Source organism: Papio anubis, chromosome 2 (assembly GCF_008728515.1).
Source record: "Papio anubis isolate 15944 chromosome 2, Panubis1.0, whole genome shotgun sequence".
Classification (NCBI taxonomy): domain Eukaryota; kingdom Metazoa; phylum Chordata; class Mammalia; order Primates; family Cercopithecidae; genus Papio; species Papio anubis.
Window position 1 is genome coordinate 88,426,407 of NC_044977.1, and position 12,600 is coordinate 88,439,006.

The 12,600-nt window shown below is 53.2% G+C and overlaps 1 protein-coding gene across 17 annotated transcripts in view; it reads left to right on the forward strand.

Moving 5' to 3' along the window:
- The window catches only part of POC1A (POC1 centriolar protein A), a 79,322-nt gene that overhangs the window by 14,665 nt on the left and 52,057 nt on the right, over positions 1-12,600 (forward strand). For all 17 annotated transcript variants that reach the window (XR_001899803.3, XR_643726.4, XM_009200617.4 and 14 more), the window contains exon 7: positions 2,764-2,897. Coding sequence is in view for 15 of the 17 variants with exons in the window: in XM_009200617.4 (XP_009198881.1) it covers positions 2,764-2,897 (134 nt within the window). In the remaining 2 variants the exon portion in view is untranslated. The remainder of the gene's footprint in view (positions 1-2,763; positions 2,898-12,600) is intronic.

Here is a 12,600-nt window from a genome sequence, read left to right on the forward strand (position 1 = left end):
GCCACAAGCTCACAGCTGCCATCCAGGTGGCAGTGTGTGTCATCACTGATATCTGCCATGGAGCCAAGAAGAGGCCTGCGGCCTTGGACTTGACAAAAAGTGGATCATTCTCAGACATTTGGCGCTCAAGGCATCATGACCGAAGGCTCATGCCCTCATGGGGCAGCCTAGCCTCCATGGTAGACTCTCGTGCAGGGGTGGTTCTTACAATGACGCCTCCATAGACTACCCACTCTCCACCACCTCCACAGAGGCAGGAGGAGTGAGAGTGGAGGCTGGCGTGGCCAGTGGATGAGGCAGGAGAGCAAGTGGGGAAAGGTGGGGTGGGTCCTGGTGTCTGGGGCATCCCCCAAAGCCTGGTATGCCAGGCCAGCCCCTCTTCTGGAGTAAATGGTTCTAGGTGTTTCTACCCAGGCTTGGGTATTCCTGACATTTACATGGAGTGGGGCTTCTGTTGCCCTTCCTCTGGGAGAGATTCTTTCCCTTGGATGGACTTGACCAGGTGGGGGCCCCTGGTGTGGCATCAATACATTGACCCTGCCACCCTGGTGGTGCTGGGAAGCCCAGAGCTCCCTGAGCATGCCTTCCCTTCTGCACCATCCTGCCACCGGCTGTTCCTCTGCCAGCTTCTGGTCAAGGAGGTGTGGGGGTGGCCTTCATCCCAGTGCAGACTTTGTGGTGGGGGCGATCTCTGAAATCTGCCCCCGAGAGCTGGCTTCAGAGACCCCACTGGTCCCTCTCCAGGCTGCCTCCTGGAGATCCTGGGACTTGGAGGGTGTTGTTCAGATATAAATATCATGTTACGTAAAACCTTGGCTGTCTCCCCCTAAGTATGCCTGGTAACATGTATCCAGACTCCCCGGCACATCAGCACATCAGCTGGGCTGGCATCTAAGGGACTGTGTGCACCCTGTGGGCCTTGTTGAGGGCCGTTTCGTGTTGGGTGTGTTTACCAACCCAGTAGTTCTTGCAGCCTCTCAGTGCTAAGACGATGGTTGGTTTTGAGTCTGCCTTTATGTTGGTGGCAATTCTGACTTGGCAGGGTCATGGTTATTTTAGCCCCACTGGTTTTCCTCATCGGGCCTGTGGTAATGGGAAGAAAGACACTGGGGTTTTCCTCAGAAGCCACCCTAGGAGGCTGTGATGCAGCTGATCCATGCATTGGCTGTGGAGTTGCTCTGTCCGCATGTAGACTGCCCAGGTCTGCCCCCAGCTTCACCTAGAATATGCTCTTGGCCTTGAGGGAGGGTTGTGTAACCTGCTGGAGCTTCTGGATACCCAACTTAAGCACCTGCTCACCAACCACTTTCTGAGTCCTGCTCAGTGCCAGGCACTGAGTTGGGAGCCAGGGACTCAACACCGCCCCTGCCTGATGGAGTTCATGGTCTCATGGGAGATCCAGATGTGAGTCAGATAGTTGCATGTAAATGTGACGAGTGAACCGATGGCAGGCTTATGGTGTTTTGGAAGGACAAATGAAGGGGGTTGCCCTAATCGGGAGGCCAGGGGAGGCTTCCTGGAGGAGGTAGCTTCCAGTACTAAGCTTTAAGATCAGGGAAAGGGGAGGGCAAGAGTCTCCCAGGCCCACTGGAAACAAGGAGTAAAAAAGTTCTGTGACTGGGGGAATTGACACAGCTGGGGTGGCCGGATCTTGGAGTGTGAGGGACACCAGAAAAGATGATGGGGTTAGGCTGGGATGATAGGGAAAAGAGAGTCATGGACAGGGCCAAGCTGTTGAGTAGGTGACGTGGCAGGACCTGGGGTTACATGGAACATAGAGGGCAAAGGAGAGGAACATCCGTGTTGGCATTGGATGGCTCACTCTGCAAAGGCCTCATGTGCTTAACTTAGTAGCATCCCCACAGCACCCCTTACACATGGGTGCTCTGGTACAGATGGAGAAATTGAGGCTCAGTGTAGTCAAGATGCTTGCTCAGGATGGATGTGGTGGCTCACGGCTGTAATCTGAGCACTTTGGGAGGCCGAGGCAGGCGGATCACCTGAGGTCAGGAGTTTCAGACCAACCTGGCTAACATGGTGAAACCCCAACTCTACTAAAAATACAAAAATCAGCTGGACAGAGTGGCACACCTGTAGTCTCAGCTACTCAGGAAGCTGAGGCAGGAGAATCTCTTGAACCCAGGAGACGGAGGCTGCAGTGAGCTGAGATCGTACCACTGCACTCCAGCCTGGGCGACAGAGTGAGACTCTGTCTCTCAAAAAAGGTCATGGGGTGAGCGCAGGCAGGAGGCTTGGGGTTGGAACGTAGTCCTGACTGGTTCCTAAGAGTGTCTTAGCTTTCTGCTCATCTGCCCCCACACATGCCCTCCCTGTATGGCAGTGGCATTGTATTGACATTTCAAGGGTTTTATTTTCCATTTGGTTTCTTTAAAGAAAGAATATATCAGATAGACCAAAGGCTATGTTTGTATGTTTGAGTGCTCTATTCTGCTCCAGCTTGACCGCTTGCTGTGGGAGAGGATGGAGGAATCGTCTGCTGCCTCTGGTTTTTGCATCCGTTTCTGTCTTCCTGTCTTCTACTGCCTGCCCTTGGCTCTGAATGGGCCTTTTCCTGTTCTTTGATTGTGCCCCTCTCCTGGGAAATCCTTGTTGGGTTCCCCACAGCTCTTTTGAGCAATGACCATCCTGACCCAGCCCCATCAGGGCTGTGCTGAGCCTCAGTTGGCCCTGATTGCCTGTCCCGGGCTTCAGCTGTGCTCCCTGTGCCTCCCAGCCAGCACCTGACTGATGTCCTTCCCCTAGTGCACAGTGCTGCAGTGAACGGGCTCTCTTTCCACCCGTCGGGAAACTACCTAATCACGGCCTCCAGTGACTCAACCCTGAAGATCCTGGACCTGATGGAGGGCCGGCTGCTCTACACACTCCACGGGCATCAGGTGAGAGGTGTCGGCCGGGTGCTGAGTGGTGTGGAGTGGTGGTACCCTCACAGTCTGGGCAGTGGGCAAGATGCAGAAACAGGCTTGTCACCCACACAGCCTGCAGGGAGATGGATGGAGGCCTTTCCCTGTGACCTGGGCAGATTGCTGGGCCTGGGACTGGTGCAGCTGAGAAGGGTATATAAGAGTTGAATTGGTCAGGGGTTGGGGGCTGTATCTGGGCATGGTTAGCAAGCTGACCCCTAGGGGCCTGAATGGAATCTATCCCCTAATGGCCTCAGCTATCCCTTGGTCCAGAGGTTGAGTTGAGACTTGGAACCCATACTCTGAGTTGACATCGGGGTTTTCTGGAGGCCCTCGGACTGGCAGACATCAATGTGTCTGGAGACCGAGGCAACCTCAGGTGTCTTGCAGAGGCTGAACCGAAGAAGGGAAATCCTCTTTATGTTTGTTGTTTGAGAATTCCTGGAATGGAATCAAGGAAGCAGAGGCCTCCTTTCTGAGTGAGCTTCAAAGCAGCCAGTTCCCTGGTCTCCCTGGGTGGGCTGGGCCCCTGGGGGCCAGCTGTGGGGAGTAGGCCACATGCAGTTCTCCCCAGGAGCTGGCCTGGCTCCGGGCCTTTCACATCTAATACTCCGACTAGGAAGTAGTGTCTGAGCCTTCGTGACCAGAGCAGTTGTCAGAATGTCTCCTGTTGGGGTGTAGTCACCATGCCCACTTGGGATGGGAGGTCTGGAGTGCATTGAATTCAAGTTTGTCTCTAATCTGCCTGCCAGGCTGAGGGAGGCCCTGGGGGTGCTTATGTGTCTTGGACCATCAGCTAGGTGTGAGGTGTCTAGCCTGGTGCTTTCTGAGCTGTTGTTTGTGTTTCCACTGCCATCTGAGTTAGGGCACCTGGGGGCCATTTGACTATGACTAGGGGTTGAGGACATAGGCCTTTTCTTCTGGTTCCTCAGGGCCTGGAGGCTGCTTGCTGCCCCCAGCCTTGTTGTGACCCCTTGCCTTCCCTGTCAGAGACATATCCAGTGCGCAGGACTAGTGGGCCTGTTCTCCCTAGGCCAACACATCCAGAGGGGGTGGCTGCTGGCCCTGGTGTAAGCCTGTTCACGAGCCAAGCCCTCGGACAAGCCAGTTATTCAGATTCATGTGTTACTGTTTGGGATCTTATGCCCAGGAGGGCATTTGCAAATCATGTGAATGCTGCTACCATTCCTGCTCCCCTAAAAAAAGAAAAAAAACTCAGAAACAGTTTGAAACAGATGCCTATCAAGTGATCACCTCTTTTTGTGAGTGTTCCTTAAATAGCTAACTCACGCTTAGTCTGAGAACACTTGAATGTGGGATCTAAAATCTAAAATGTCATTCCTGGTGTTCTGGCATCGCATCCGGCACATAAACGAAAGCTATCGACATTGTTCTTTCTGGGAAGTGAAGCAAGGACCATGGCACATTCCCTTGTGTGGTCGCTTGTCTGCTGTTAAACCTAGAGAAATGGGAACCTGGCCGAGGGACAGCTGATGGTTTGGGGTGTGGATAGGGCTGGGTCATTTCTTCTTCAGGGCACCAGGCTCACAATGCCCAGAGGAAAGGAGAAGACAAGAAACGAACCGACCTCTGTTCATTTTGCCATCTGTCTGTTTGTTCATTCATCATCGGCTCTCTAGCTCATGGGTCTGGGCACCGGGGATAGGAAATGGATGTTATAGCTCTACTTCCTGGGCTTCCTGGCCTGGGCAGAGGGGGACTCCACAGGGAGGCTGACAGAGCTGAAGGCAGCATGAGACAAGTTAGGCTGGCTGAGAGGTAGGCTGAATCTTAGGAAGTACTTGGAGGGCAGGTGAAGGTGGGTAGGCCCTGCCCATCTCCAAGGGTACAGCTCAGATGAAGGTGGGAGTCAGGGTATGAGCCTTGAATTATTTTCTGCTCCCAGCCCCCTAAACTCCCTATCAAATACAGGAACTCAGGATTGATTTACCACAAGTTTTAGGGGCTCTTTGTCTTGGGATACTGATGACACCCAGCCCCTCTGTGGGGCACTTCAGGTATCCAGGTGTAGGAACCCCTGGGCCTGGCTTGCTCAGGGTTCTGCAAACTGATTCCAGAAGACAAATTGCCCAGGGCCACCCTGACTCTGCCCCTACCTCTGCACTTGCTTTAATCCTTGCTCCTTTCTAGAGGTTGATTCTCTCCCATCCCTCCTCTTTAAGACCCATGGTCAGACCAACCATGCATTCCAACTGGTGGTGGCAACTCAATACTGGCCTGGGTTGAAAGGTCCCGCTGCGGACAAACCTGGCCCGGTTCCTGTGCCCCTCCCACCTGCAGTGTGGGTTGCTGCCTTGAGAGAGCTTTCTTTTGGGGTCCTTACTAATGATGTGCAGCAGCATAATTGAAGAGCCAGGCTGAAGGCTGAGGTAGGGGTGTGAGTGTGTTAGCACGTATGGGGCAGGGATGCCCAAGCGAAGGCCTTATTTACTTCCAGCAAAGACCAGCTCACCTCCATACCACAGCCTGGCACCCCGGGACCCAGGTCTGCCAGGGTTTGTTGTGGCTTCTTGTCATGCTTAGCTCTGCCCCTGGGTTTGGAGTGACTCAGAGTCAGCTAATGGGCTAGGTGCGGTAGCTCACGCCTGTCATCCCAGCACTTTGGGGGGAGGCTGAGGTGGGAGGATTGCTTGAGCCTGGGAAGCTGGGGCTGCAGTGATCTGTGATTGTGCCACTGTACTCCAGCCTGGGTGACAAAGCAAGACACTGTCTCAAAACAGAAAACCCTCCAAAACACAGAGTCAGCTAATGGTGGCTTCCTAAGGGAGCATAGTGCAATTAAGCAGCCTTAATTTGGGCATTTGGTTGAGATACAGGGTCCACTGACTGGGCAGAATACCTAGTGCTTATGGAGATCTGTGGCTAGGATCAGAGGCAGCTTTGCTCCAGCTGGGGGTAGAAATCCGTAGGGGCTGGGCCTGTGTTGTCATGCAACTGGTTCCAAGGATGTTCATGACTGTTGAGGGCCTGGCTGGGGGGCCACATCACAGGGGCCTGCTGACAAAGGGGCTGGGTTCCGCCTGGGCACTCTGCAGCAGGTGTAGAGTCCTCATGGGCTCCCACTCACCCAGACCTTCCAGGAAGATGTGCAGCTGGTTCTTTGGTGACTACATCTTTCACATTCTGTTCCGGGAGGTGGCAATGTGGTGGGGTCCTGGTGGCCAAGGGCTTGATGGAGTGCAGCTGCTATCGGCCACTTCCTGAACTGTGTGGCTGAGCAGCCCGGGGCTCCTGAGTGGGTCTTGGGTGCCTGAGGCTTCTGTCCTATGGATAAGGAAGATGGCAGGTTGGAAAGCATTTTTTTTTTTTTTGAGTCCAGGTGGTGAAAATGAGAGCTGTCTGGATTTGTATTAGTGGTTGTTTCTTCTTGTTGTGGGGTGGCTGGGCTGTGTCAAGTACCTGCGTCTATGCAATTTCTTTTTTTTTTTTTTTTTTTTTTTTTTTGAGACGGAGTCTTGCTCTGTCGCCCAGGCTGGAGTGCAGTGGCGGGATCTCAGCTCACTGCAAGCTCCGCCTCCCGGGTTCACGCCATTCTCCGGCCTCAGCCTCCCGAGTAGCTGGGACTACAGGCGCCCGCCACCTCGTCCGGCTAGTTTTTTGTATTTCTTAATAGAGACGGGGTTTCACCGTGTTAGCCAGGATGGTCTCGATCTCCTGACCTCGTGATCCGCCCGTCTCGGCCTCCCAAAGTGCTGGGATTACAGGCTTGAGCCACTGCGCCCGGCCCGTCTATGCAATTTCTATCACATGTACATGTGACTTTTAAAATTCCATTTGTAATTTCACTCTTGTTTCATTCATTCATTCATTCTTTCAGAGACAGAGTCTCGCCCTGTTGCCCAGGCTGGAGTGTAGTGGGGCGATCTCGGCTCACTGCAACCTCTGCCTCCCGGGTTCAAGTGATTCTCCTGCTTGAGGCTGAGGCCTCCCAAGTAGCCGGGATTACACAGGCACCCGCCACCACACCCGGCTAATTTTTGTATTTTTAGTAGAGATGGGGTTTCATCATGTTGGTCAGGCTGGTCTCAAACTCCTGATCTCAGGTGATCCACCTGCCTTGGCCTTCCAAAGTGCTGGGATTATAGGCCTGAGCCACTGCATCCGATCTTCTTGTTCTTATTTATTTGTTTTTATTGGGGTAACGTATATGTATATAATTCACCATCTTTACCATTTTTAAGTGTACAGTTCAGTGGTAATAAATATATTTATATTCTCTTTTTTGCACCCCTTCATTCCCTGGCTCCCCTTCCCCATCCCAGCCCTGGTAACCACCAGTCTAATCTGTCTTCATGAGATCCACATAACTCCCACAGATGTCACTCTTGTGTTTAGCTCACAGGTCTGGGTAGGGAACCAGCAGGCTTATGTTGGCTTGTGTCCCCATCTCGCTGCTACATGACCCCATTCTGATCCAGCAGAAGGGAGCCCCATGAAACTTTGGTTTGGATGCAGAGGACCTGCTGTGTCCTCAGAGTTGGCTTGGGAGAGCTGTGGGAGAGAGGGCCACTGAGTCTTAGGGCCAGTGGGGCAGCAACTCCCTTGTGCTTCCATTTCTGCATCTGAGAAGTGGACAGTGTAGGCTGAGGGTGAGCAGCAGTGAGGTCAGCCACAGAGAGCTGCTGTGGGATGAGGCAGACCTTGACCCGAGTGTGGGGGCTCTGCAGGTGCCAGGAAAAGGGCCCCAGCAAGCCCTCTGGGGAAACTGTGGGGGAGGTTCGGGATAGAGAAAGGAGGGTCAGGGTGCAGTGCTGTTGGGCTGCAACTCTATTGTCTGAGTTGAGGCCAGACTCACCCCAATGTACCTTTCAGTTGTCTCCTAAGGTACAGAGAGCGCCAGGACAGAGGAACTTGCCAAGTGCCGGCTAAGATGAGGATCACCCAGTGTAGTCCTGGGTCTCCTGGGCTGGACCTGTGTGCTGGTGTTGAGGGCAGCTCATCAGCCAGGCATCAGCGTGCAGGTGGTTTGGTGGCTCTCTAGCACATGAGTGGCACACATCGGCCCATTTGAGAGGCCTTTTGTTTGGGCAGGCTCACTTTGTGAGAGTAAGGGGTTGTCTTAGTCTGTTCTGTGCTATTGTAGTAAAATACCTGAGACTGGGTAACTTATCAAGAACAGAAAGTTATTTCTCAGTTCCAGATGCTGGAAGTCCCAGATCAAGGTACTAGCGTTGGGGAAGTCTGCTGTCTGCTTCTGAGATGGGACTTGAATGCTGCGTCATCTGAGGGGAGTAACACTGTCCTCACATGGAGAAGGTGGAAGGGCGGAAAGGGCCAAACTCCCTTTGTCAAGCCCTTTCGTGAGTGCACCTAATCCCCTTCGTGAGGGCGGAGCCCTTGTGTCTCAATCACTTCCCAAAGGCCACAACGCTGTTACCTCGGGGATTCAATTTCTTTCTTTTTTTTTTTTTTTTGAGATGGAGTCTCACTCTGTCGCCCAGGCTGGAATGCAGTGGCGCGATCTTGGCTCACTGCAACCTCCATCTCCCGGGTTCAAGCGATCCTTCCACCTCAGCCTCCTGAGTAGCTGGGATTACACGCACACGCCACCACACCCGGCTAATTTTTTGCATTTTTAGTAGAGACAGGGTTTCACCATGTTGGCCAGGCTGGTCTTGAACTCCTGACCTCAAGTGATCCACCTTCCTCGGTCTCCCAAAGTGCTGGTATTACAGGCGTGAGCCACCATGCCTGGCTGGGGATTCAATTTCAATATCAATTTTGGTGGGGACAAAAACATTCACACCATAGCAGGGGTGGACGTTGGTTACAAGTTTATTGTGGCCCTGAAGAATTCTGGTGCTTCTCTCTTGCAGTCCTGGCTTGGGGGGACTCGGGATGACAAAGGGCCCTCTGCCTCTCAAATCTGCCCACCCTGAGAGGAGAGTGGACAGATGGGGGAGGTGCTGCCTGCAGGGTATGGTGCATTGCCCTCCTTCCGCATCCTTTGCCCTGGGAACACTAGAGCCTGCACAGTCACCTTTGCAAACATCTTTGATTGAGGCCAAGTGCTGGGATGTGTTCAGCTGGGGAGGTTACACAGCCTTGTCTGGTGGGGATGATACTTAGCTTTCTCAGGAAAACCCCAGTATTTTTAGGAACAAACAGTTTGTACCCACCCATTTCCGGTTTTGAAAAACTGTGGGTCCTCTCCCATCTTGTTTATCTGAAACAGCCTGAGCTTCAGGAGGGGAGGAATGGGCTTGGGCACTGGGTCAGATGATTCCAGTGTTGCCTCTTTTTCTGTGACACTGGGCAAGACCTTGACTTTGTTGAGCCTCTTTTCTTATCTGTGAGACTGGATCCCATTGTCTGCCTCATGGTAGGAGAGGACATGTCTAAATTTCCCAGCACCAGACACAGTAGGTCCTCATAGATGTTAATCACTTTCCACTTGAGCTCACGGAAAATGACACAATGCCATTTTAGGTGAGAGCTCTTTAAAAGGGCATTAGAAGTTTCTGTTGTGGACACGGTCCTGGTGATGCTGAGTGGGTGGGCAGTCTGTTTATCAGGAAAACAGGTCTGTGGGGGTGTCTGGTGCCTTAGCTGCCCCATTCCCGGCATGGGGCTGTGGCCTCTGCCCCGGGGTTGGAGGCAAGCGTGTTTCCTCTCCTGCACACCTTCGGAATCTCTCATGGGTTCACCTGGCTTTTACTTTTGCTTAGGGTTGTTGTCTCCCCAGAACATTTTGCTTTGACTTCTTTCGTCACGCAGCTCCTGGAATCTGTCCCCTGGAGGTGGGCTGGGGAGACTCCCCGACCCAGACTCAGTGTCCCCACCAGCTGCCCTCATGCGTTTGCTTTGCCAAGTGCCTTGGTGTACATGTCCATGTGCACTGCCCTTTGTCAGGCCTGTCCTTCCAGTCATCTCGAGGGCCTGACTCCTGGAGGATGGCTGGTGGATCAGGAAACCCACGTGGTGGCACTGGTGCCAGTGCCCTATTTGAGCTCTGGGAAGTCTTGGTCAGGGGGTATGACACGACTGTGATGTTAAGCAGGAGGAAAGGGAGTCCCTGCCTCTCACTGGATGTCATACAGACTTGGGTTGTCAGAGCTGCAATGGAGCCTCATCATCCCATCTCGCCGCCTCATTTTATAGAAAGGAACATTGGTCAGGAGAGGGAAGGGCTTCCCTACCAACTACCACTGTTGTTCAGAGCCTCATGCCCCATGTGAGGCCCTCACAGCCCCATGTGTGGCAAGCGTGGGGGGCAGTGTGCTAGAAATACAGATTTATCTTTCTGTATTTTCTGAAACATAATCCTGAGCCACACTTACTTGGTTTAAGTTCTCTAGAGCTATTTGGGAGAGGATGGTGGGCGGGTTGTGGGTGGGGAGTTAAATCTGGTGCTTGTGGCTGTGCAGTTGGTGTGTGTTTTGCTGTAGAGTGACTGAGCTGCATGCGGTGCCATGCGCCCCCGCCACCCTCCCCGCCGACCCCGTGTGGATGATCAGCCCCTGCCCTGGACCCAGACCTGCAGAGGCGCTGCTGTCTGTGTTCAGGGCTATGCTTGGAGGCTTAGTTGGTGGGAACTTACAGGCTCAGAGTAGGGGACCCATTGGTGCTTACGGGGTGCTTGCGCCATGCTGGGCCCTAGGTTGAGGTTGGGAAAGCAGCAGCAAAGGGGGCGCACCCTCAAGGAGGGGAGGTGGCCGTGTGACAGTCGCTGGGCCAGTGGGCCATCCCTCTGGCCACCCCAGGTGGAGGGCAGCTCTGGGAGTGGGCCGCCCCTCCCTTGTTTCTTTGAGAGCTCTGTAGCTCCTGTCTAGGCATTTTGGAGGACCGTTTTGATGCTCAGGAGGGTCACACCTGGCTTGGGTGGTTGGACACCTCCTGTGAGAGGTGAGAGGACATGCAGAGAGAGAACGGCTCATTTACTTCACCCTAAGAAACCAAGAGGTCGGCCTGGCCCTCTGTCCCCTGCCAGCAGCCCAAAGATGAGGGCTGGGAGCAGGTGTCTTCAGCCAGGGCCAGGAGGTTACTCCCCATCCGTGGAGTTATGATGGCCTCCTATGGGCCCCACTCAGCCACGAGAGCCCAGCTCACAGCAGACCCTGGTAAGTGAGTACAGGAGCCTCCTGGTAGGGCTCTGGAAGAAGCATCCCAGTGGGCTGGATTGCTGTTTCTCTGCCTGAGCACAGGGGTCGGAGACCACAGCACTCACCCCAGAGGCCTGTTGGGCCTCCCCAGTTCCATTCTCTGTGTGATGTCCACTCTGCTTTTACCTCTGACTGAGGGGCATGTGGTGTGACAGTCCTATTTGTTCACTGGAAGACTGCATATGAGAGCCAACAAAAAAGATTTTGCAACTCTTGAGAGGTGGTGGTGGGTTTGCCAGCATAGCTGTTGTGGGCATGCAGTCAGAGTTCAGGCACACAGGGGCCTCCGAGAGTCAGGTGGGAGAAGGTGAGGAGGATGAGGAGAGCAGCGAGGTCAGCATGAGCTGCCGGAGCAGTGGAGCGAGAGCCAGCACGACTGTAAAATCTAACCACCATGGGCTCCTTTGTTTTGCCTTAAAAAAAAAAACTTTGTTGATACTTTGTTGTTTGAAGAAACTAGGTGATGTGGGTCCTTTTTGGGTCTGGAAATTGGCAACGGATGGTGATGTGTGGTAAAATGACTGACTGTGGGTCCAGCCAAGCTCCAGGGCCAGGTATGGCCCCGTCAGCAGGGAGAGTAGCAGGGAGGCCAGGCTGCGTCTGGGTTCATGACTGGTGAAGCAGGACCATCTCCCTGAAGACTCTGCCTGGTCTTTCACGTTAGGGAGGGAGGCCCTTACTGAGCCTGTGAGGCATCCCTGCTGGTGAACCTGGCCTGGAGTCAGAGGGAGACCAGGGCTTCCCACAGGTGGACACTTCTGGTGGCTGGGGACAGGCTGGCATCCACACTGCTGAAGGCCCAGCCAGGAGCCGCTACTTAGAGGAATCCTCAGGGGTGTGCAGAAACACCCAGAGACAGGTCTTGCCTTTGGAGAGGATGGACTTGGCAACATCCCTACCCCAAGTAGATACCCTGATGCATGAAGAGTGATTGATTAAATAAAAGGAATAAGCCATCATGAGGGTAGAACAGTCTCCGAGAACATGTGTCATATCTGGCTGCTGGCAATGATAAGAAGAGACTCCTCAAGCACCTATGGTTTGGAAACTTTATTTTATTTTATTTATTGTTGAGACAGAGTCTCACTCCGTCACCCAGGGTGTAGTGCAATGGCGTGATCTTGGCTCACTGCAACCTCCACCTCCCAGGTTCAAGTGATTCTCCTGCCTCAGCCTCTGGAGTAGCTGGAATTACAGGTGCACGCCACTGCACCTGGTTAATTTTGTATTTTTAGTAGAGACAGGGTTTCGCCATGTTGACCAGAGTGGTGTCAAACTTCTGACCTCAAATGATCCTCCTGCCTCGGCCTCCCAAAATACCGGGATTACAGCTGTGAGCCACCATGCCCAGCCTGGAAATTCTAGAATGCACTCCCAAACAACCGATGGACTGAAGGGGAAATTGCAGTGGAAACTAAACATTTGGAAGGGAATGACTGAAAATGTTGCATACTGGAAACTTCCAGGATCTATTGAAGGTGTCATCAGAGGCAAATTTGTAGCCTTAAATGAATTTATATAAAACCAAAAAAAGATTGAAAATACCTGAATTAAGA